This window comes from Callospermophilus lateralis, chromosome 11, assembly GCF_048772815.1.
Source record: "Callospermophilus lateralis isolate mCalLat2 chromosome 11, mCalLat2.hap1, whole genome shotgun sequence".
NCBI lineage: Eukaryota > Metazoa > Chordata > Mammalia > Rodentia > Sciuridae > Callospermophilus > Callospermophilus lateralis.
The window spans coordinates 24,134,390-24,160,791 of NC_135315.1; the positions used below are offsets into that span (position 1 = coordinate 24,134,390).

Below are 26,402 nucleotides of genomic sequence, written 5' to 3' on the forward strand. Positions count from 1 at the left end.
ACTGGAAAGCATGCTGAGATGATGCAGGTGAGGAAACAGATGTGGCATGAGATGGAAGAGGCCATTCCCACAGAGGTGGTATTGGGTGCAGTACTGGATCTGTCACTCGCTAGCTATAGAATTAAAACACTTCCCATATTTAAAATTAGGTTTCCTTCTGGTAAAACAAGATGATTGACAAGTCTCTTCCAGCTCTAAAATTTATGATTCTTGTGCAGAAATTTGGGTTAAACACCCAAGAAGTTCATTTTAGTGAAAGAGGCATTGTGGAAGATGGCCAGCAATCAACACATGTGAGAGCACTTTACTGGGCACTGGACAGAAGGTTAGAATTTAAACATGTACCCACAGCTGAAAATGCTGGGCTAAAGAATGAAAAATGGATCATTCATAGACAGATAATTGTTATTGTTTTTTAATTCTTCACAAAACATGTATAATCCTTGGCAATCATTTGTTTAAGTTATATAAATTACTGTCAACTTTGAAACCCAGTTTGTCATCTTCATCTGTGATTTATACCAGACTATATAAACGACATGATGTCTTAGATCTAATAAGACATTTATCTTCATGAAGGAGGCCACTGCAAGCCTGAGTGACAGTTTACTTACCCTTATCACAGTTAACTCAACACTGAGTCCTTAATTTCTCCCAGTGATCTGAAATCTGATGGACTCACCTGAAGCCAACAAAACTTGTTCAGAAATCCACTGTGCTCATTCAAAGGGGTATTTTATTGTAGAATTTGCTCTTGAGCCCCCAAAACACAGACATGGAAATAAGTTTTATGCTCCTCCACAATGTAAGCCTCTAAACACACATATATAACTTCCATTAGTGTTGACAGGAGTCATGTGCCTTATTAAAGAGAATATATATCTTTTGGCTAACAACAAAGATGAAAGCAATTGTCTGAAGAATAAAAGTAAAATGAGATAAATGCTTGTTTGAATGTATAAATGTGTGCATGTATATTTACAGAGTTATATACAGAGAAAGACTATCTTAAGTCATTTTCATTTTCTTCATATTATAGATAAAAAGGAGCTAAAAACTCTGAATATGTTCATATACTTTATATAAATTTTTAAATCCACATAAAGAAAGTATTATTGATCCTATCCATGAGAAAGAAGAAAATGGCTTGTTGTTTTTAGGACATTCATTCTTTTTATCTACTAAAGTTCTATTGGTACTTGGGTACTAGGTAATATTGGTACTAAGTACTAGTGACTAAACCTGCAATATCTTTCTATCATGCCAAGTAAAATAGCTCTAAAACATACACTTTTTCTTCCAAAGTTGTCAGCAGGATTTTGCCTAAGATTTATCCTGATCAATGAGGTCATTTACCTCTAATCCCTGCATCATTAATTCACATACCTCAGTAAACATTGTAAAGTGTAGTTTATTAACTCCTTGAATAACACTAAAATTTATACACTAAAATCAGGCCTTATTTGCTGACAATTTGGGGGATTTCAAACTGCCTTATAAATAAACATTTTTTTATATTCACTGAGTATAAATTCTATCAGGGGTGCTATCACCAATTTAGATCACGAAATCAGCTTATTAAAATGAAATTCTAAGGACAGAATTTCGATTCATTAAAAGGAAACCTTTTTGAATAATAGAGGGTTTTTTTGTAAATACCTAATAATATGACCTTGAAAAAGCACAGGAATGAATAAATCTATAACAGTAATTGTAGATTTTAGCATAATCTTCTTAGCAGATAAAAGAAAATCTGAAAGAGCCAAAGAATACTATTTATAAATGTAAAAATATTAAAGAATATGTTGGGTAAGTACTTCAGGAGAACACATAGCACTTGAACATAAAATGATCATTACTAGGCCACAAAGAAAATCTGAACAAAGTCCAGAGAATCAAAACAACATAGGCTGCAATCTTAGATTATAATGTAGTAAAATTAGAAGCCAGTAATAAAAAAGCAGGTTTAAGAATTCCTAGAAACTACAACAAAACATCAAAATAAAAACCAGAACAAAAACACCCAAATACTTCTAAATAACACATAGTTTAAAAAGGATTTCACAAAGGAAATTACAAAACACTTAGAATAAAATTGTGAATTATAATAACAGCAGGACATATAAAATTTCATGGGATGCTAGTAAAGTGGTAGTTAGAGGATAATTTTTATCTCTGGATACATGTATTTTAAAAATCAACCATATATTCAGAGGAGAAAAGCGATGAGAGTTGGAGAGCTCAGAAGAGTGGGAGCTGCAGAACACAAACATCAGCTAAGTAGTCTTCCAAGGGCAGCGCTTTGGGATCTGTTGGGACCCCAGTCCCTCATGTGGATTAGATGTGTTGTTTGTGGCCAAGTCACTTAATTTCTCTAAGTCTTATTTATTTAACTGTAAAATGGGGGTAACAATTATCTTCCTCTCTGAGTAGGTTTGAGAATTAGTTGAGATAGTGCACAAAAAGCACCTTTATCATCCCTTCCAACTCCCAGATTCCATGATTCTGACTTTGGCACAATGAAATACACACTTGATTTCCTGCCACAAAAATCTAACCAATAAACTAAACCTTCGTTTTCATTTCACCATACTAAGAAAGCTTTGTTTAAAATGCATTTGGAACTAATGTTTTCTTCCCATTATTAAAAAATAAAAACTTAGAATGATCAACAAAAGCAGACATATTGTTATTCATAATATTTTCATTTTTCTTTTTTGCAGTGCTAGGGATCAAACCCAGAGAACCAGGCATGTTAGGCAAATGGTCTACCATGGAGGTACATCCCCAGCCCTGAATTCATAATTTGACTTGTATTTTAAAACTAAGATGAAAGAGGAAAAAGACTGACAAGAGTAACACTGTATAAAAAAACTCAACTATTTCCAGAATATTCTATATACTATATTCTATACACTATATATATTCTATATTCTATATACTGTACCTTTCTATATTATCTATAATATTATATATATTATACGTTTATACAGTGCACCTTTCAGATAAGACAGGAAGTTGATAATGACCACTATTGGTATTTTAACAAATTTGCAATTTCTGACAGATTTATCAACAAGTTCTCTTATCCAAACATAGTTATAGATAGATCTTTACTTTTATAATTTTTTTCATTTTTCTAAAGAATAAGAATCTTTTTTTCATATTACACAAATAGAGCACAATTTTTCGTGTCTCTGGTTGAACAAAAAGTAGAGTCACACCATTTGTGTTTTCATACATGTACTTAGGGTAATGATGTCCGTCTTATTTCATTGTCTTTCCTACCCCCATGCTCCCTCCCTTCCCCTCCTTCCCTTTGCCCTATCTGAAGTTCATCTATTCCTCCCATGCTCCCCCCATCCCCATTATGAATCAGCATCCTTACATCACAGAAGACAATAAAAATCTTTTAACCTTCAACATCCTAATGCAAAAATAAGCTCTAAATACATTTTTATTTCCTTCTAGATAGATCTGTTTTTCAATATACCTTCACTCCCTTCTCTTTAAGTAGAATACAATATACATAATAAATAATACATGATACAGATGAGAGGTTTCTTCTAATATAAATTTTAGAAGAATTTTTCTTATAAAAATTTTTATTTTTTCTCTTTCTTCCAGAAGGAGTCACTATACTCTGTTTATAGAACAATCACTTTCCCCAACCCATCTTTATTAAAGACGAATTTATACATAGGGATTCTTTATTATGCTAATAAAATAACTCTATTGACACATTAAAATCCATTGTAAATTTTGGACACCGAAAGCAATCAGATCTTGATCTTTTGCGTCCTCTGGCTTTTGTACAGTAATTGTATTCAGTGCTGCCTATTAAAAGTTTTTCCTTCAACATGGCAGAAACTTTGCTTTTAATCTGAGGATCCAAATGTTGCTATTTGTTAGCAAGTTTTCACTCCTGACCATGGTGCTATGCCCTCTTGTGTGTCTCTTGGACTGTGGGCATTTGCAAAGGAAAAGGAGATGGAATTGAGATTAGGTAGCAGCATGCCCTCATTTTTATGCATGGCTTAGCCTATAACTTTGATTTTCATTTTTTGCTGTGCACCTGGCCAGGATTCTGTATTCTTCTAGATCTCTTTGTAGTTTTCACAAAGACGTGACTCAAAACACGACATGCTCTGTGGTTATTGCTTCTCATTATTTAAGTTATGGGTAGATGGGTCAGAATGTGTGTCCTTCTATAATTGTGATTTTAGGAAACTGTTCTGGCTGGAGGTGGAAGACAACAAAACTGAAAACATTTTAACATTTTCTAATGAAGGTAAAATTCCAGAAACCTGAAATAACTGTCACTACAGAGCAAATTAAGGGAAAACATATTTTATTCTTGAAGAACTGCCTTAGCTATCTTCCCAGCAAATGAAGAGAATGACTTTATATTTGTTCAATTGCTTACTCTCTACAATGAGACTGTGAGGTTCATAAGGACAGGAACCATGCCCACTTTCTCCAGTGCATAATTCACTTATACAGTTCCTTGGCATTACCTTGAATCTCTAAAAAAAAAAGTATTGCTAAAATAATGAATACATAGCATATCAAGTGCTACAATTTTCTGTAATGATAAATCCAAATAAATAGGATATAAAGTTTACTCAAAGTTTTAACATCTTTATAGCCCTCTCTTTAATTTCATAGGAAATGTACATATCTTCAATTTTCAGGGGGAGAAAAACAAACATTTCTCATGCCTGTTATACATCAAGCACCCAGGCACCGTATTAGATTCAAGGCTGTGAAGAAACTCAAACATCATCCCACAATCAAATTTTTAACATGAAAATAGATTTATTCCTGTCTCTACTGTTTTCTCTATAACTTTGGGAATTTTTTTTTAACTTTCATGCACAGAACTAAAGACCAAAATTGATTCAGTAAGAATTTAATTTTACTTATACAATTAGCCCTCTCTTATGAGAAACCTTTATGGAACAAAGTTTTCTACTTTGGAGTTTTCCAGATACTAGGTTTACCTCTTTCAATACCATTTTGTTTTGTAGTGTTTTTTTCCTTTCCCTGGCAATGGAACCCAGGGTCTCACGCATGCTAGGCAAGTGCTCTACCATCAACACAAACTTTTTAAAAAATTTCAATCCTTTTTAATAAAAATATTTTAAACATAGTATTTGTATCTTAGCCAAAATATCTAGAACATAAATCTATCTTTTTGGATAATATTGATAAGGACAACAGAGTTGTTAAGAACGGAGCTTCCAAAACTAAACCACCTAAGTATAAATCCTGGCACTACTACTTACCAGTTGTGTGATCTTAGCTAACTTTCCTAAGTCTCAGTTTCCTTATCTGGAAAATGAGGATAATCCTAATATCTAGCTCTTGGGGCTATTCTAAGAATGAACATTTGTATGAAATGAACAGGTGCAAGACACATAGTCAGTACTCAGTAAATGCTAGCTTTAAAAGTTTTAATTTATTCAGATCCTGAGCTCTTAGCAGGGAGTTCTGGCCACTGCTCTCTATAATATAAAGTAGCCCCAGACTGTTATTTTTTAAAAAATGCCTGTATAAGTTTTACTTAAAGATTTTTTTCTATGTAACTTTTAAATTATTTTCCTGATTTTTACCTTATGTCCTTTGTTAATTGGTGCCTTTACATTACTCCCTCTTCTAATTTGAAGCTTTATTCTATTGTGTGCTGAGAAACCAAACCACTGTGGTGGTTAGAAATTTGTAAGAGGATTCCCCCAGTGAAGGCCTCAGGGACTCTCCCATGAATAAAATGCATGAATGTTAAATGAAACTCAGTGGCATTTATTTCCACTTAGAGGTCTTTCTGGCTTACTTATTGTGTTCTCACCTGTGTTTGGGAAAGTTAGAAATACCAAATAAGTGACCTATGGATTAATGAAGCTCTATTGTTCTAATTCTGCCAAGCATTAGATTAATCAAAACCAAAGAAGGGTTGGTTTCTTCATGTTTTGCACTGTTAATTTTCTACAATTATTAATCAGCTACCTAGATAATTATTAAGCTTTCAATTCAAACAATGTTTTTTAGTGTAATTCCTGGACCAATATCGATCTACTATTAAGAAAGTATGGCTCTTCAAAAGGGCTAATTGCAATAGCAATTAATGGATAAAGTAAAAAGAGAGAGGAAATGGGAATTATAAACTCATGAAATTTTAAAGAAAAAGAAATGGATAGATCACAGATTAATAAAGAGAATAATAATAAGGAATAGTTTGCCAACTTTATTTCTCATCTCTAAAAGAATCAGTTTCTAATTTAATATTCAGTTTAGTAGCAACTTTACCTTTCCCCCACTGGAAAAGTACAAGTAGAACTCAAATAAGAAAACCACGCACAGCCATGATGATCAAACCTTCTGCTCAAGTGGCCAGATGCCAGAAGAGGCACAGCAATCTCCCACCCTTGGGAAATCTGAGCCTGAGCCAGAAACTGGCAACCACCAGGCCAAAATCTGTATATTTGTATATCTTTTTAAAAATGCATGTCTATTTTGCATTTCACCTTTATACACTGTTGTATTTTTAATTTTTAAAAAATGTTTATAACAGTTGAATACCTCCCATTCCCAAAAATTCAAGTAAAATTGATGCTTCAGGAAGATTTGCATTACAGCTCTTGTGGCTTTCCCTTCCCCTTGATACTACAATGGTCAGGGGCATGGGAACACCAGTGAGATGATACCTTATACTATAATGGACTCAAGATTCTCAAATGATACACAATAAATTAATAATCAAATTATCATTAAATGAAAGCTCCATTCTCATGCACCTCAATGAAGCTAAGAAATCCAAAAGAATAGTAAGCTGGGCCCTGCAATCTTAAAATGCCCTCGTAGCTTTGAGCTACCATTATTATAAAAAGATCAATAATGATGTCTTCCTGCTCCAATATGGAATTAGTGTTTCCCTAAATACATTAACTTCAGGAGTATTGAATTACCCAGGAGGATCAGCACCACAATGAAACAAATAGTTGTTCTTTGCAAATCGGTGATTACCAATACAGAGAGCCCACTGAAGGATGCTGGATAGAAAATGACACAAAGCAAAGACCGCAGGACAAAAGGTAACCAAGTCTGGTCACCCCAAATTCAGAAAGACGAAACTCACCCTCATCCTGATAATCTGAAGAAAAGGGTGCATCTGATGTGAGAGACAGGCCATGAGTCCCACTGTGATTATCATCAGAGCTGTCCTGTCCAAGGTCTCCTGAGGGACAAAAAAGAAAACAAGGTCATCCTTTGGACATATTTATAAAGGTGTTTGTAGATATCTCTTCTGGTACTTATAAAAATGATGCATCTTTTACTTGATGAACATGGCCACTCTCCCCTAACATATGAGAAATAGATAAATAATTTCAAGAACCAACTTACCTGGATGGGAAAATTTCCACTCAAGTCATTCCCTCAATAGAACTAAGGAACTATTAGCTTAGAGTGGGAAGACTTCTTGCCACCAGAGAGAATTTCTCCATCACACTTAAAATGAAAACAGAGCTGTATAAATTAGTATATTTATATACTCTGCCTCTGTTAATCAGAACCTATATCTGATGGCCTTTTTCTCTATTTCCAAATGAAATAGAAGTAATGACACAAAGGGTTAACCTCCTATATAATGTAGCAAGGTCAATATTCTTTCCTTCTCTGAAAAATAAGAGACCTAAGTAAGCTCAGAGAGAGCTTAGACTTTGCTGGATTCTATTCCTATTTAAATCATTACTTGTTTTGCAACCTTAATAAAGTTCTCTCTATGTAATTCTAGTTTACAGCCTATGCAACCAACCTCTTAGGAATTCTAAAAGCCCTAAGAAGGTAATATTTGTTCTGCAAAATGACTTTGATAAAAGGTAATGTATATACAATACTGAATTATGCAATTAAAACAATGCTAATCCCTTTTGGGTGTTTTCAACCTACATTGAATTGTATTTTGTAGAAGTGGCCGATGCCATTATGATACTTTAAAAGGTTCAGACGGAAGATGTTAGCTCATTCAGAAACCGGAAGAAAAGGAAAGCGTTGCAAATGGCTTTCCTTAAAATCCCCCAAACAGAGGTACAGTCTGCTGATAAAAGGACATCGACAGCTGCTTAGTTCATTTCACAAGCATGAAAAAAGGATTTTAAACCGAATTTAATATTATCTCAAATACTAATTTCCAAAGGAAATCACCAATGCTAATCTCAGTAAACATTGTAGAGTTCTGGCCCTGGATTTCAACTAGGGAGCAGTGAAACCAAACAACCTACATAGAATCTGTATTGCCTCGCTTTAAAGGTTTATTTCCTACAATTAAACTAGAAGGATAGGGAGAACATAAAATGATTAAAAAAAAAAAAAAAAGAAAGAAAGAAAAAAAAGAAAGCTGAAGCTTCCTCCTTCCTTAAATTAGATGATTATAACTACACTTTTCCTCGAATGCTCAGTGGTAGGTAGATGTCCATAACTGAGTTGAACTCCTGCAGATAGAGGACTTTAAAAATAAACTGTAGAGGGGCTGGGGATGTGGCTCAAGTGGTAGCGCGCTCGCCTGGCATGCGTGCGGCCTGGGTTCGATCCTTAGCACCACATACAAACAAAGATGTTGTGCCCGCCGATAACTAAAAAATAAATATTGAAATTCTCTCTGTCTCTACCTCTCTCTACCTCTCTCTCTCTTTAAAAAAACAAAAAAAAAAAAATAAAAAAAAAATAAACTGTAGAGTCTATTGTAAAAAAAAAAAAATTAACCCCACACTACAGTCATTAGCTGAAGTCAGAAGAGATGCTCACTTTTATTTGTTCACTGACCAGAAAATAAAACATACAGTTAGGCTTAAAGCATCACTATAAGGTTGCTATAATAACTGAGAAAAATCCCAAATGCCAGACAGAGGGTAAAATCCTCAAATTTTATATTACTGCAAATCCACTGAAATCTAATTATCAGTATGACTCTCTGACTGGAAACCTGAAGGTGAGATGCAAGGCTAGAAAGAATTTTTGTTTTGAACCTAATCAGAATCCTTAAAAAAAAATGTAGTTTAGATTGCCAAGAAAAATTTGACATTTGTAATATATATGAAACATTATTTATTAACTATCATTCTGGACTCAGTTTTTTGTTTTTTTTTTCCAGGAACCCGACAAATCTACCAACAAAGAAAAAGAACCTATGCTTACACATTCTGGCATTTATTCTAAGTTTTTTTTTTTTTTTTTTTTTAATGAAGACCAGGAAGGGCTTTTGTTGTTTCATTGTGTTATGTTTTCTAATAAGTTTTTATTTTGGAATAAATTTTGATTTATGTAAGTGTTGCAAAAATAGTACAAAGAGTTCCCCATAAACTCATCTCCTTCTACAACTAAAGTGTATCTATCAAAACCAAGAAGTTAACATTGCTACATTGCAGTTAACTAAATTACAGGCTTTGTTTTCATTTTGTAAGTTCTTCCATTCATGTCCTTTTTCTATATCAGATCAAATTCAGGATATCACACTGCATTTATAGCTCACTTTAAAAAAAAAAAAAAAAAAAAGAAAGAAAAGTCTCACCCAAAACACCTGCCTGGATTTGGTACTTGATTTATTAACTTCAGATGGAAAAGTCACTGCTACGTGATTCCTATGGTTTTTGAATACAGTTATCCAAGACGGACCTGTGTGCCAAATGCCAGACTGTGCCCCTATAAAGTATGCGACGAGGAAGGAATACAACTCCAGGTAGCGAAACAGAGCCTAGGTCAGTACTACAGATGGTTGTGGTGGGAGAAACATTTTAAAATATGCCTTACACCCAAGCACAATTAGTTCCTGATGATGAAGATGTTGTTATAAGTGCTTTTAGTGTCATATCAAGTGGCCCAACTCCCTTGGGCTCACACAGCAACTAGTCTATAACACAGTATAAATAGACACTCCCATGTAATTAAAATGATTATAACTACTCAAGATGCATGGGTGAAAAGTTTTATAGAAGAACTAGCAATTACTGTGGTCATTTTGGATTTGCTTAAGTTTAGAGCATCATTTTTCTTAAAATATAACCGTGCATGTTCTCTGAATTCATCTGTACCTCTGACAATCACAGTTCCAAGTGGCCACGACTGTAGTCCGGTGGGATCAGACATAAATGATCACAAACTATAGTGACAGACATTTCCACTCAGCAGCTCTACAATTAGGGCTTCGAACTCCATCTGCTTAGAGTGCCTCTCTCACAAGCAAGACCCTCTGCCACTGGAGACACACTTCCACGACAACTCGCTCAGAATCAATATATTTCTATACAGATATATATTCTAACACACCGTATCTCCATTAATCACATCCACTACCTTCAGCCTTTCTCTTTGTATTTCTAAACAAGATCCGAGGAAACTATATCAAGGGTTCACCTGCTATTAACTGGTAATTTGTTCCTCTATCCAAAGTGTCATAAGAATTGGGCACTAGATACACTCCTTAGTAGATTCAATGGCAGGTTCTCCACTGAGTAGTGCTGAGGGGCCCATAAGGGGGATGATTTCTCTATTGTTCTTTTCTGGGAGTCAAACTCAATTTCATTCATGCTCCGTAGAGTGATAAGTTGGGAATTTCTGAGGGTTGGAGCAGAAAGATAAAACAGCTTTGTGTCAGGTGTAAGGTAATTATTTGCCAGGGTTTCTGTGCTATTTGTTTTTATTCCCTGTGTTTTCATTAACAGTTAATGAGTTTTCCCCCTTAATTCTGAAACAATAGCGTGGCCACTAGAAGTTGGCTTTTTCTGCCATGGATTCAACCAGCTGTTGCTGCTCCATAAACTTTATGGAGAAGTGAATTAAACTGCTAAAAACTTTCATTTACTAATTCAATTCCAAATCAAACAAGGGAAAAATGAACCATAATGTGAGTATTCTGACTCAAAGCAAACCCATCTACTCCTGAACTTGCAGGTACTACTTAGGGACAGAAACAGGGCATAATGACAAGTGTACCAAAGAAATGGGAAAAAAAAAAAGACAGAAAGAAGTTTAAGCATTTAAAAACTACAACAGAATATAAGAACAAAAATAACAGATAAGACATACAAATACATTTGCTTATTCAATATGTAAAGCAATTTTTTAATGTTGGTATAAAGCCATCACTTTTATTTCTCTTCTAATTAATTATTAGCTATGTTACACTCTATTCATATCTGCAACTATTCATATGGTATGGTTAGAAACTTTCCAGGGTTTGCTATTACTTCACCATATCTCATTAGATAATATAAGGAAAATGAAATTAATATAATTAGTTAATTTGTAATCTTACAATTAATATAAAATTGTCTGAACATTTTTCTACTTTTTATTTTATTTTTTATTATTGTTACTGTGGTTGGAAGGGAACATGAGACTTTCTACTCTAATATTTACGAATCCATGAGACACAGAGATTCCTCTTTAAACTAATAAATCCTCACTAAATTCCTATAAATAAAACTCCCTGATCCAAATCCAGTTAGTTTTCATGCTTGATAGCATTAATATTGCCAGATTTTCATGGACCAATTTAATAGTAATGCAGCTCTCAAAGCTGAACTGTAGTAAGATTAGCAAAATGACAGCATATTATTCTTTATTATAACCATTTGTCTAAGTTTTTTAATCTAATCCCAACTAAAGAAACATGTGGGTACACACATGGCCATATATGTGAAATGTTACTTACATGTAAATACATCATAGAGCACATTTGCAACACCAAAGCTAAAGTTCTGTCAATACTTCCTTTATAAATTACACACCATTTTTGCACATACTCATGCACTAGAAAATGTATGGTGTTTCTCACAGAACATCTCAGAGGCTTCAATGATTTCTAAATATCCACTTGGATGTGCGTGGTTAGTTCTTGTGATTAATCCATGTATAGTGAAGGTCTCAAATTTTTCTCTGTTCTATGCAGTCTTTTTGCCCATATTCCCCTCCTTCTAAAGCTATCCATAACTCAATGTTTAAATATTCTCTTTTTTTCCCTCAAGGCCCTAGCAGTAAGTGTAATAGTGCTGAATGTCATTAACCCTACAGAACAAATGATAGGCCAGGTAAAGAAAGTTTTCATTTATCATTTTTTAAAAAGTTGCTCCAACTAGATCTTGAATATATAAGATGTAAATTGTGCCTAAGATTAACTATGCTAGCTTATGACACTGTTTACTGATTATACAATCATACTAAGGATAACAGACTTCTTAAGAACCTACAGAGATAACATTTTCAGAGAATGGTTCAGTCTAAACAATCAGAAACTGAACCAAACTGACAGACACTCAGAGTACAATCACTACAACAGAACCTGTGATTCTAACAATCAAAAGCTATGTAGCCATAGCTTAATAATATTCTCATATGGACTACATCTATCAGTGTTGGATTGGACAGGAAATCACCAGCGGGAGTCCATTGAAAAGCACCCCCCTTCCAAGAAAATGGTCTTTCATGATGCAGTTTTTCATTTTGAACAGTAGGGTGAGCTGCAGTGTGTAGCATCATCCTAGCTCTGGGAAGAGAGAGAGAGAGAGAGAGAGAGAGAGAGAGAGAGAGAGAGAAAGAGAGAGAGAAGAAAAAGTAACCACTGTGGGCACTCTTTTGCTCCTTCCCTTCTGCCTTCAGAAAATGCAGAGATTTTTAACCCTTCTTAGGTTTCACATAGAGGCTCAACTCCTGGATATTAACATACTAGAGGGCTGGCAGCAACAAATATAAACCAGATAATTGTATATGTGACAATGCACACTTCATAAAGCAAATTACAGCCTGTCAGCAATCATTCCGGCTTTACACTAACACATTCCATCTACCACCATTATTGTTCAAATGGTACTAAAATAGAACTTGCTGAGTTGGAATATTTTCAATAGTAATAAGATTTCTGACAGAATTCAAAACATGTAAACCTAGGCATTTAGTAGTATATGGATAACTATGTTATAAAATGAATGAATTCATCATTGGGCAACCAGGCAACCATAAGCTGGAATTATTGTTTGTAGTTCTGTTTTCTTTGGATCACTGTATTTTCATGCCTTAATTCTTATTACAAAGTTATTCAACTGAATTGAATTTTCAACATACTTGCAGGAGAAAGTCAGCTATAATAATAAAAATATGATAACTAGCTGAACTCTTAGAGGGTACAGGCTCTGGGCCAGGGCTCTTCATGTATTATCTAATTCAATCCTGGAAACAATCCTGGGTTATATTATTATTCCAAAGATGCAGATGAAGATATTGAGATACAAAGGACAAGTAGTTTACTCCAAATCCCTGAAGTGACTCATAAGTGTTACACCCAGGCTTTGACCTCACCTTGTCTGATTACTAAATTCTTGTCCTAACACATTGACCTGCTTGGGAGCCAAATCTGCAGGCTTTATAAATCATGATCATTATTCAAAGACAAAACAGTGAATGACAGCTAACATCTTGAATTTATGGTATTAACTAGTATTATTTTATTTCAACAAAGTAAATCTACAATCAAAATATAAATTCTTCTTAGTAGTAATAACAGCAGAGTCACATTAGGTATGGATACTGGAACTGACAAAGCCAAATGTGGCCAAGGAGGAAATGATCAAACCCACAGTTTAAATTTATTATAGTAGTATTGGTGTAGTGATTTTTAAAATATCACTTTTGGCATGAATTTTCTGCTTGCAAACTTTAATACAGCTACTTGGGGCTTAGTCACATCAATATATTGAATTTTTCTATTCTTTTTTTGTTGTTGTTGTTTGTTTGATTCTGTGGGATTCTGGGTATTTTGACCTGGCTTAACAGAAAATGAACCAATGTATTCCATACCTAAATATAGCTTGGGCCTAGCTTAGTTAAAGAATATTTCCTTTTTGGCAAAATCATGCTTTAAGTCTCAGAGTAGAAAAATTCTTTGAAAAATATAATACCACATGAATGCAGCAATTTTATTATTATTTGTTCACTTTGCTGTCTCTTCCCAACTTCCCCTTTCTTTTCTCCCTAATAACAAATAGAAGGGAACCTTAGCACCCTTTTATAATCCTGTTGCATTCTGGAGTCTACAATGCTCCAATTGGGGAGCCAACATAACTTAGGAAACTTCTTGAGAGAACTGTACAGCTAGATGGATTCCAAAAAAAATTCACTTAAAAAAACATGAGAATCTATGTTCTACAGGCTATTGGTAGATAAAAGAAAAATTTTACATAAGCCCAAGAAAATAAAACAAAACATAATAAAGAATGGATTGTAGGTCATATTAGCAGACCTGAAAATGTGAACCAACTTTCAACACACTGTAGAAAGGATGAGGCTATTTTGTGAGTAACATAGACCTCTAATACCATGAAGGCTATAATGGCAAAGGGTGACAAGATTCTTCTTCCCCATGCCACATCTCATCCCAAGTAGGGATTCCTGTTCCTGAACATCACTTGTACGTAATGCCATTAATGAAAGCCAAAACCTCTCACTGTCAACATTGTCAGTTCCATGTTTGATACCCTAAAACAGAAGTTCAATGGAGAAGTATCTCCTTATTTTTAAATTTTATTTTTCCTATTTTATTGAGGCGGTATTAATACAAGTAAAATGCACAGATCTTAAAGGTGAGAGGTATTCCTTTTAAGTTTAGGGAAATAACTCTTAGAGATGAATTGTGATCAATAACTTTAAGGCTGGCAAGTATGTGTGTTAATTTACATCCTCTGACAAGGGCAGTTAGGGTCACAAGATTGGTTCCTCCACTATTTGCCTCACTAAAGTCAGCAGAAACTGGAATCTTTATTCTATATGTAACATAAATCCCCTTGCCCATGACTAAGAAGTCCCTCTACCGTGTTAGTGGTAATTCAGCCATCCTGGCAAACACGTTTCTGAGAGAAGTATGTGTTGGTAAGAAGCTAAATGAAAAGTTAATGCTTCCTAATAGAACTGGACCCACTATCACATTATTTAACTTTCAAATATCATGCAAATCCTTTGGGCTTCAAGTCCAGAGGCTTAGCCTATTTCCTCATTAAATAAAATTTAAAAAAATATTTTTTAAAGCAGAAGAACCAGAAAAGTTTGCATTCAAATTGACTGTACTTTTCTCTCATAATTTGTGATCAGAACATTAAAAAAAATTGTTAGAGGCAGAATTCCTGATGAATATCAATTCTTAAGCTAAAATCCTATGTTCACAAACTACATCCCTTACCTAATTTTCTATGTTGGCCTAGGATTACTTCTACCTAGGAGACATAGTTTATAAGTTTGTTTTTTTTTTCTCAGCAAGTCTCCCTGGTTAAGTAAATAAACTTAATACAAGAACCAGAAGTTCTATGAACTTTTATGGATGAAAAAAAAAATTGGACTGAGATGGACTCAGAGAAGGTACTCATCCGTTAATATGGACATCATACAATACTACAGTATTTCATGATTTATTTTAAAACTCATTTTAAGTGATGTCAACTCAGCATGCCTATACATACTGCTGGTTCTCAAATATTAAACAACAGAGAACACTGTTATTCTATCCCATCACCAGAGCCTTGCTCATCAATTCATATTTAAGATAAATAAGGAAAAAACTTAAATGGATAAAAAAAACCTACCAAATCATAATTCTGCTGAAAAAGAGCTCACTACCATTTTAATTTTTTGTAAGCATCTTTATTAAATAAAGTATGCCCACAGCAAAGATTTCAAACATTACAAGAAGGCATATAATGAAAGTCCATCTTCTCTCTCTGGTCTTGGTCCTTTCTCTCCAGAGACGTCAACTGTGAGGCTTCTTGGATAGCTTATGAACTTCCTATCCAAATATAACAAGTGCCTCTGCATGTAGCACATCTTTTTTTTTTCTTTTTAACAAATGTTAGTATTTGTTCTGTTCTGTTCCTTGCATTTCTTCCAAATCATTTATCTTGGTGATTGCTCCAGATCAGCACATAACACACTGATTTATTATTTTAACTTTTTAAAAAATTAAAACAATGCAATCACATGGTGAAAATTAAAATAGTACCAAATGATGTAAATAGTGAAGAGCCCCTCTACCACTGACACCTGTGTCCCCTCAACAGAGGTGACCACTGTTAATAGGTTCGTAAATATCCTTCCAAAATTATTGTATACGTAAAATCATGTATGTATGTATATGTATGTGTGCATAGACATGTGTGTATAAAAGACAAAAAAACAAACTATACATTGCTTGCCCAAGTTGCCTTTTCACCTAATAGTCCCCGAGAATATTACATGTCATATATATATTTTTTCTTTAAATTATATTAAATGAATGAGGCATAATTTATTTAACAAGTTTCTTGTTGCTGGATAATTAGACTGTTTGGAGTCTTTGCTATTACAAACAATGCTACAATGAAAATTCTTATACAAATATATTGTGCAAGGAATACAGATACTGATTCTAGAGAATTCTATTACCTAAATGAAAGTCAAGTTTCTTTTTTTCCTTATGTCTCAATATTATCTACTCCAGAGTAGATAATTTACATTTTATAAATGATATAAAAATCTTACAGGATCTGGGGATGTGGCTCATTGGTAGAGTGCTTGCCTAGCATGCATGAGGCCCTGGGTTCATTCCCCAGCACCACAAAATGGTTTTCTGAATAAATGTGTTACAGAAGTACCTTTTTAAAAATCTTAGAAAATTTCAGCTTCAGGAAGGAAACAAGTGAGTCCTTTTGTTAAAAATTGTTTACCGCTTTTGACAGTAGTTGCAAAATCATTAGTGCATTAATTTAAAAACCCATTCACTCTTAAAAACCTGACCAATAGATGTATAGGAAGTAAAATATTTGAAAAGGTATCAAAGTCAGTAATTAACTTCAAAACCCAGTTTGTGTGTGTATCCACTTTCTACAGATTAATTTGTATAAAATGTAGCAAATAAGGAAAGGGGAAATGCCTAAAGGAAGTCAAGCCACAAAAGCAGCTGTCAGATTGTTGATGTTAAAAGGTTGGGTCAAAGCCAAAAGCAGGAGTATTTGTCCTGTGTACATTTTTCCCCTTATAAATTCCCCACAAGACATGGAAAAGATGCTGGAAGATTTCTTTTTAAAAAGTAGTATAGGTTAGGATATTCTAGGTTCATAACCAACACTTGTGTTTATAAAATATTAGCATTCCAGGAATAGTGATAGAAAGATATTTAACAATAAATTACAAATATTGTAAATTAAGAATTTTTCTTCCATTTGCAAACACGTCATAAATTTGGGCTGTGTTTCTTTGTATAAATCCTACTTACAACTGTGCTAAAACCTTTTGGCATGAATGCAAAGAGTATTTTCATAAATAAAACCTAGTAAAATCACTGTACACTCCATTAATTCAAAAACACTTCTCTTCAACTTCAAAGGAAATCCCCCTCTTTTTTTTTCAGTGTAAAGATGGTGTTTCTTTGCTGCTTTAATGTTTTGCTTCTTGTAGTTGTCATAACTACATGCCCCAAGTATGTGATCGTAAGGGTTGAGAAGTTAAGTGACATTCATGCTTCCATTCAACATGCCTCAGACATTATAGAGCAACAAGCTCATAAATCTAACCTCTGAAGTGCCTACAAATAAAAATCCTGTGCATGCACCCTATAAAAGTAAACCCTACAGATGCATACATGTGAGTCACATGGCCCTACACCATAGGTAGAATGGATAATTTTATGGAAAAATTTGTGAAACATACAGTATCACAACTCCATATGTGTATTTACCTGCCTATCCCTACTTTGGGACAAAAAAATAATACTTGTTACCACTTTAGTGTCACTTGCTACCAAGTGGCAAGCACTTCTCATGAGTTACCAGGTTTTTATAACTCATTACAACTCATAACTGTGCAGGAGATATTAGGAGTATTTTGTACATGAGAAAACTGATGCTTTTAGAAGTTCTATCACTTGGCAAAGCTCACAAAGCTTGTAAGAAGGGGAATTGGGAATCCCATTCAAGTCTTATTTCAAAGCTCATGCTCTTTTCATCATAAACACAGACATGAAATAGCAATTTAAAGGAAGAGTTTACTATGTACTTTTGCATCCAGATACATAAAGTATCTTATGCTTTAGTGTACTACGTTTCATGATGGGAATAAAAGAATAATCTCACATTTGTAATCTCACATAAATTCAACCTGAATTTATTTCTCCTTTATTTTGCATTATGAGAATTTTAAACATGTACAATAGTAGACAATACAGTGTAATAAACCCCATAACGTCATTCTGCTTCAACAAGTGTCAATTTATGACCAATCTTGTTTCATCAGTACCCAATCCTGCTTCTTTCTCCTCTCCCATATTATTTACCAGATTTTATCTTTAAATATCACAGCAAACCTCCCTCTAAACACTCTTTTTTAAAAAAAAAACCCTAGCCATAATTTCATTGTCACACCTAAAACAATTAAAAGCAGTTTCTCATATATAGATAGATAGATAGATAGATAGATGAACACACAGTATCTTTATTTATTTTTATGTGGTGCTGAGGCTCAAACCCAGTGCCTCACACATGCAAGGCAAGCATTTTACCACTGAACTACAGCCCCAGCCCTAACAGCAGTTTCTTAATAGCATAAAATAACCAGTGTTTAAATTCCTAATTCTCTCATAGATGTCATTTCTAATAGTTTGTTTGACTTAGATACACATAAAAGCCATGCACTTTTTGATAAGCTTCTTAAATCTCCTCTAATCTATAGTCAATGTAGCTTTATTTAGTGTTAATATTAAATAACATTTTCTTTATTCACTTTGCGCTATTTGTTTTTGTCAAGCTATATTTTTAGGCATTAATTTGATTTGACATGGATATAAGTTTGCCTTTACAAAATTAGATTTTTAAGCTACACAAAGAAAATTTTTTGGTCTTAAAATATACTGGATAATTTTTTTAAAACCTTTTACATCATTCATGTGGATACTCAAAGAATCCTTAAATCAGCAAGAAACTGGATTGGCCCATGTTTACCACTATCACAAATGTGACATGAATCACCTTTGGACAAAAATCAAACCTTGTTATATATATTCATAATATTCCTACAGTCTCTCCTAAATTTTTATTCAAATATCATATCAATTATTTTAGATTCTGGATCAGTGCTGGGAAATTCTACCTAATATTCATGAATATATTTTTATAACAATAAATTTTGAATTATAAACATCATACCTTATAAGTGAAATTTTGACTTATTAAACAAAAATGCCAATAATTAACTCATTTTATTAAAAAGGAGAAATTGAAGCAAAATGAAAGAAACCATTTTGCTCCATAATTTTAAAGTGCTCTGTCATCAAATTTAAAGGGCAAAACTGATACTGTTATTTAGACAGCAGACCAATATCATCTTTCAAATATCTGATTACTGTAATGACAATAACTCCATGGCAAAGATTCCATTGGCTTTTCTTTGTAACTTTAAGTGAAAAACTGAGTAAAAAAAAAAAAAAGTGTTGTTTTTTTTTTTATTTTATTTGTGTTTGTTTTTTTGTACCAGGGATTGAATCTGGGGGCACTTAACCATTGAGCCACATCCGCAGCCCTTTTATATTTTATTTTAAGACAGGGTCTTGCTGAGTTGCTCAGGGCCTCACTAAGTTGCTGAGGCTGACCTTGAACTTGTGATCCTCCTGCCTCAGCCTCCCAAGCCTCTGGGATTACAGGCACGTGCCATTGCACCTAGCAGAAAAAAAGTTTTTAAAGTAAACACGACTTGAATTATCAAAGCAATCCCACATCTTAATGTAAAATAAAAAAATGTTTTCATGTTCTCCAATTATATTTAAGCTTATTAAAAGAACTCTTACATTTATGTTTTCTCTACATCAATGTAATATATTCTTGATATTATGTTTTATTTTTCCTATGTTTTCTCATCTTTAACTGAACAGCATTTAGGAAGTTGACAGTGAGCTAATAAAAAAACTTAGGTGGAAATGTGAGGGAAAGGTATATCATTATTATATCATGATTATAGATCCAAATTACATTTCTCACTGATTACTATGTCCAAGAACTGTGGTAGATGCTGACACACTAATCCCCAACACTCTTGCAGTGAGAGAGTGAAACAGCAGTGAAGACTATGGGCTTTGAGATGGGTGTGGGTTTCTTATTAGAAGGTAAAAATGTTCTGAAATTAGGTAGTGAAAGTGGTTGCCCAACTCAGTGACTATGCCAAAACCCACTTGTACACTTTGAAGATATGAACTTGTACACTTGGCATGCCTTGTTCACTCTAAAGGTATGAACTTTATGATATATGAATTATATCCTTCTGAAAAATGTGTGTAGGTCCTTACTAAAAGCACCTACAAATAATGGATCTTATGTTTAAAAACTATTTTCCTTCCTTGCATCAGAACTTATTTAGTCCAAACACCTGAAGAACCTAAGTGTTTATTTAGGCAAATTCACAGAGTTAATAAAATAAAATTCATGACATTGTCTTTTTGTACAGAGGGTCCTGTCACAGTTAAAAATGTTAGCAAAGTTTGAGCCATCACTTCTGTCTTTTCTCACTCCAATTCCAACATTACCTAATTTTCCAGGGCTTTCTAAGTTTTTCTGCCAGTGATTCTCTCTTTTTTTTTTTTTACATATTCCTATTCGTTTCATAATCCTAAAATGTCCTATTGTATCTTATATACTTAAATAGACAAGTTTTTACTTCCACTCAGCCTACCAGTTTCTGAAACACATTATCAGCTAAGAGGTGATCAAAACAGGGAAATTCAAGTCAAAGCTACACTGATTTCATCTCACTCCAATTAAATTTAGGAAATACAAGTAATAAAAATGCTGATGAGGATGGGGGGAAAAGGTACACTCACTCACACATTGTTGATATGACTGCAAAATAATACAACCACTTTGGAAAGCAATAATGGAGATTCCTCAAAAGACTGGAAAGGACCCACCATATCCCACTTCTTGGTATTTGTCCAAAAGAACTAAAATCAGCATATTATAGTGATACATGCATACCAATGTATATAGCAGCACAATTCATAATAGCCAAGTTACTGATCCAGCCTATCTCTCAATGGATAACTGGATAAAGAAAATGTGGTATATATACACAATGGAATTTTACTTAGAATGAAATCATGGTTTTTGCGGGTAAATGGATGGAACTAAAGAACATCATGCTAAGTGAAATAAGCCAGACATAGAAAGTCAAGGGTTGAATGTTTTCTCCCCTATGTGGAACTAGAGAGAAGTAAGGAGTTTAAAAAGGTGGGAGAGGAGGCACAGATATTTTGAAAACAGAAGAAAGAAGAACAGTGGAGTAAAGGAAGGGAACAAGGGAGAGGGAGGAAGGAGGGGAAAGGAGAGGAACAGTAACTGAACCATGTCAGAAGCACGTGTGAACATGTTGCAATGAATTCCACTTTTTGGTGTAAGTATGATATGCCAACTAAAAAAAATAAATATTTTTAAATGGGAAGGTAGGAGATACTCCTTTCTCTTAGCACCACCCCCCCACCAAAAAAAAAAAGTCCATTGAAGGAGGAAAGCTAGGGTCAAGAATATGGGATATTCTTTCTTTCTTTTCTTTTCTTTCCTTCCTTCATTCCTTCCTTCCTTCCTTCCTTCCTTCCTTCCTTTCTTTCTTTCCCATACGAATTATTTTTATTTTTTTAGTCATACATGACAGCAGAATGTATTTTGACATATAATACATATATGAAATGTACATACATCAATCATATTGTCTATTCTATTATGCTGCCCTTCCTATCCTCCCTACTCCTCCCCTCCTCTCCCATCCTTTCTCTCTATCCAATCTAATGTGACACACTTTTTTTTCTTTTTCTCATCACAACATCATATATGTAAGAATATGGGATTTTCTACTTGATCTTTCTTTATATTGACTTCTGGATGAACAAAGATTTTGTTCCATATATTCAATCAGTGTCAAGGAACAAATAGCTTTCTATCCTAAATAAACTATTTTCGATTGTCCCCTTGGCTGCTCTACTATACCCTCTTTTTAAGAGAGAAAGAGTGTGTAGAAGTGGCCCTGTGTTGGAAGATGACTGCAGTGCCACCATGACAAGAACCTGGTAAGGTGTGCCCTTTGTCTTTTTAGTCCATAGACTCTCTTATATCGAGTTCTAAAATTATTTTCTCTTCTCAACACATTACTATACCACATCTCTGACACTGATTCTTTATTTCTCCTTTGGTAATTAATTTTATCCTCACAGTTCCATTCATTTCTGCCAGTTCACAATCATGTTCTGCCCCCTGTGGATTTTGGTTAACATCTGTTAAACCCTGAACTAAGACCATTCTCTGAATAGTGCATTTCACAGTTTGCAATGCAAACTGCTACATTATTACATATAATTCTCTATTGCTGGATCTATGTTCTTAGCTATAAATGCTTTGGAATACTGAGGTATATAATAACACCACATCGCATTATTACAAAGAGTATGAAGAAGGCTTTAAGCATACATGATTTTTATTTTCTTAAAATTGGTTTTTAAAGAAACCCTTATGTAGACTTGAACAAAATATGAGCTAGAAAATAAAACATTTAATAAAACTAGTGTCCTCACTTACCATTTTAATTTCTTTAATGTATTACTACTCACCAAGATTGGATTCATTTGAAAACATTAAGAAAATAAAAAGTACAAAAAAGTTTACAATTGGTTTTAAAAAGTTACAGAGCAAAACAGTTCGTGAAACAGTTTTCATGTTTGGTCTAAAACTCTTGTGATTCTCTGAGTGGGGGAAACCCTCCATTTATAATAATTTTAGATAATTAATATTCATGATGATGTTTCTGACATTTTCAACCAGATTACTACAAAGAAGGAATGGTTATAGTACTTTAGAAATGTCTTCAAACTGTTTGGTTAAAAATATATATATTCTAATTTTAAACCTTTTAAAAATGTGTTTTAATCCTGGCCTTTTTTTTTTTCAAATTTTGCACACAGCTGTCTGTTGTACTTTTTAGAATCATGCCAGATGCTGGGTTCATCAAGCAAAAGCAGGAAAACAATGGTTTGAAAGCAATTAGAAGCACCAAGGCTGCAGTGAGACTCATATTAAAATGTGATAACACTGTTCTAGTGGGAATTTCAACACTGCTCCATTCCTGACATTTCTCTGCTGCCAGACAGACTATGTGGAAGGGCACTGTGATCAAGGATGAAACATGGTGGAATTTATTTCTGGAGCAAATGAAGGATTAGCCGAGTTGGAACCCACCCAAGGTTTTTATTATGGACTCGGCTACCATTTTACTTGAATGCTACTGGATCCTGTTGGTATCTAACAAAGCTTAAGGGAAAAAAGCATATTATAGCTTCAGTTCTATAAAATAATCTAGCAACCATCCACTCAGAAGGCGGAAGCACAGAGCCTCTTGTTGCTAAAAAGCAGGGCAGGGGGGCCCAGCAGGATGAAGGTTAATTAAACACTCCACTAACTTTCCTCAGAAATGGCTAGTACCACTCCATGAAAAAGCATAGATACAAGAGATAGAAATAAACAATATCACCTACACATTTTTAGAATAAAATCATTCATGGTCACAGAGTACTCACCTTGGGGCTGAAAATCCCAACAGTACCTGAAATATAAAAGGAAAAAATGGAGATAAGTTAAACTTATATTTCTCAATTTTGGTTGACACACAGTAGCAATAATTTGTAATTCAAAAACCTTGCTAGATACTTGGTTACTATTTGCAGAAAAATGGGTGAAAATAGATTTGCATCATGTTAAGCAAAATAAGCAAGAGTACGAAAGGTAAGTACTAGATATTTTCTTTCATATGTGGAAGCTAGTAGGGAAAAAAACGGGGGGCAGGGATGTATATGTATATAAAAAATAAAAGGATGTCACAAAAATGAAAGAAAGACCAACAGGGTACAAGAAAAAGATCAGGGGAGAGAGGAGGGGAGAGTAAAGGGAGGAACTGGGGAGTGAAATTGATGAAATGATGTTATATGCATGTATCAATATGCCATAAGCCACAGTGAAAACTCACCATTCTGTATAATTAACATGCACCAATGAAAATAAAGAATTGATGGCTAGCCAAAGCCTAGTTTCGTCTGAGAAAAACAGAAGAGTCATCCCTGAGATTTGAAAGATTCTAAGGGCTTAAACGCTGCATTAATGCCGTGCAACTCCTAGACTGTTAGGATTTTAGAGCTAGAAAGATTCTAGGAGGGAAGCTAACAGTGGCTCACAGTTTCTCATAGGATACCATGAGCCTTGAGCAGGAAGGTTCTTTGCTGAGACATCCTGAACAATAGCATCACTGGTCCTGGACAGCAAATAACAGGTGCCACTTCCAGTTGTTACGACAACCAAACCCACCCCAACCACCACCACATCCTTAAATGCCTCTTACACCTAAATTCTTCACTTTACAGATGAAACATGAACAGTTGACCCAGAGTTATCTAATATTTTAGTGTATGAGCCAAGAATGGTGCCCTTGGAGTCCATTCTCTCTCCTCTGTTATGTTTTGTGAAACGACTGGCAATATTGACAATCCTTGAAGTCTTCCACTAACAAAACAGGAGCAGTAGAAAGGATCATTTGTAAGTCCCTTTTTTTGGAACCTGACTTGCATTATTTTTTCCTCACAAAAACAATGCTGTGTGTGATGGTAACCCCCAAAAGTCCATTGTACTTTGGATCCCATTTTCTCCCACCTTCACAGGAACCTTATATTATTCTGTATTGGTTTTTATTTTGTGCATATTCAACCTCTTCCTCTCAACTTGGTCCTCTCCATCAGCAATTTATGCCCATATCCAAATAAAGCAAGCCCTCCCTCACCCTCTTCACATTCCTCCAACTGCCACCCCATCTTCCTTCATGACACAGTGAACATTCAAAAGCATCCTCTCTACTGACTGGTCTTTATTCCTTCACCTCCCACTCACTCCTCAACTTACTCTATCGAGGCTCACAGTCATTGCAACTTAATTCTTGCTATGTTCATAAGACCTCTGTGCTACTAAATAGAATGGATATTTTTCTATCTTCATCTTGGTCTCTCAGAATGCATATATGAGCTTTTTTGTTTCCCGGAGGATAAATTCCACAGTTTTAAGAATTTTATCAAATTTTTAAAAGGGTCCATAACCCACAGGAGTTCAGAAAAAGGCCATACTTAGGTCATAATGGTGTGTCTTCCGGTACCTACATGGCTGAAATTAGATTTGGCCACATTAGACCACATTAGAGAGGAGCATCAGTCCAGTGAGTATTTAGGTTATTTCTTTACTGTGTAAAATAAAACTTTAGAAAATGGAGAGGAAAGAGGTCACTGCAGAGGCTGTAGCTAGAATCCAGAGGTTAATTTGGGGGAAATTAATAGAGATGCGGTAGAGACAGTGGAAAAGAAACCTGATGATTTTCTTTCCTTGATCCTCTCCTTTCCCAGAATATTTCTGGGCTGACAATCAGGTGAAGGGAAATGTAATATGACCTGGATTAGAGGGCAGGGAAAGGCCAGCACAGTTTTGTAGTGGAACTAGGGGACGGAAGGAGTGGAAATAGAGCTGGGAAATGGAAAGCTTCCACAGCTAGGAAGAAGGAGTTTACCTATCAATGTTAGAGCATATGTAAATTAGAACTGGCCAAAACGTAAGTAAGTTATGTATAATAGTAAGAGGGGTCTATCTCCACCTCGCAGACAGTGTAGATTCCCACTATACAAAACTCCTTTCTGTCAAACACAACCACTGCAGCAAGTCATCAGACAGTAAACAATTTTCCATCTTCTACTATTTTCCTTCTTCCCTTGAGGCATTGTTCTGGCCCTCATTTCCTATCATTAGCCAACTTCTAATTCAATGTAAATAAAATTGAGGGTATGAGCACATACATGTGCATGTGTGTGTGTGTGTGCATGCACGTGCGCGCGCGTGCACACACACACACACACACACACACACACACTCCTCTTTCCAAAACATTAATGATGGCAACAGCAGGAACTTTTCTAACCAGTATTATTCTCACTTATGAACCTGGGGGATGGGGGGACTTACCTCAAAGTGGCAGCTAACATGCCAACTGTAGGCAAATTGTTAAATAATCAAAATATGTTATTGATGATTTCAGCCTTTTTTTGTGCTTCTCTTGCCTACCAAAATCACCACTTCAACTAAAACAGATTTTCGGTTCCCTTCTGTATAATGCGTTCATTTCTTGGTTCCTTTTGTTGGCCCAGAAGAAAGACGACACTATAGATTCCCATATACCAAGAGTACTGCTTCTGCCAATAAGCTTTATCTTAAGGAGGTTGGTTACAAAGAAAGAACTCAATTTAACAGTATTAAAAAAAAAAGGTAGCAGGTCTATATAATTGA

General features: G+C 34.6%; 1 protein-coding gene across 1 annotated transcript in view; it reads right to left on the reverse strand.

Moving 5' to 3' along the window:
• Positions 1-26,402, reverse strand: part of Skap1 (src kinase associated phosphoprotein 1) — a 286,124-nt gene that overhangs the window by 190,562 nt on the left and 69,160 nt on the right. The window contains exons 3-4 of the mRNA XM_076870617.1: positions 23,612-23,637; positions 7,136-7,234 (exon numbers count right to left, since the gene is read on the reverse strand). Coding sequence (XP_076726732.1) covers positions 7,136-7,234; positions 23,612-23,637 — 125 coding nt within the window. The remainder of the gene's footprint in view (positions 1-7,135; positions 7,235-23,611; positions 23,638-26,402) is intronic.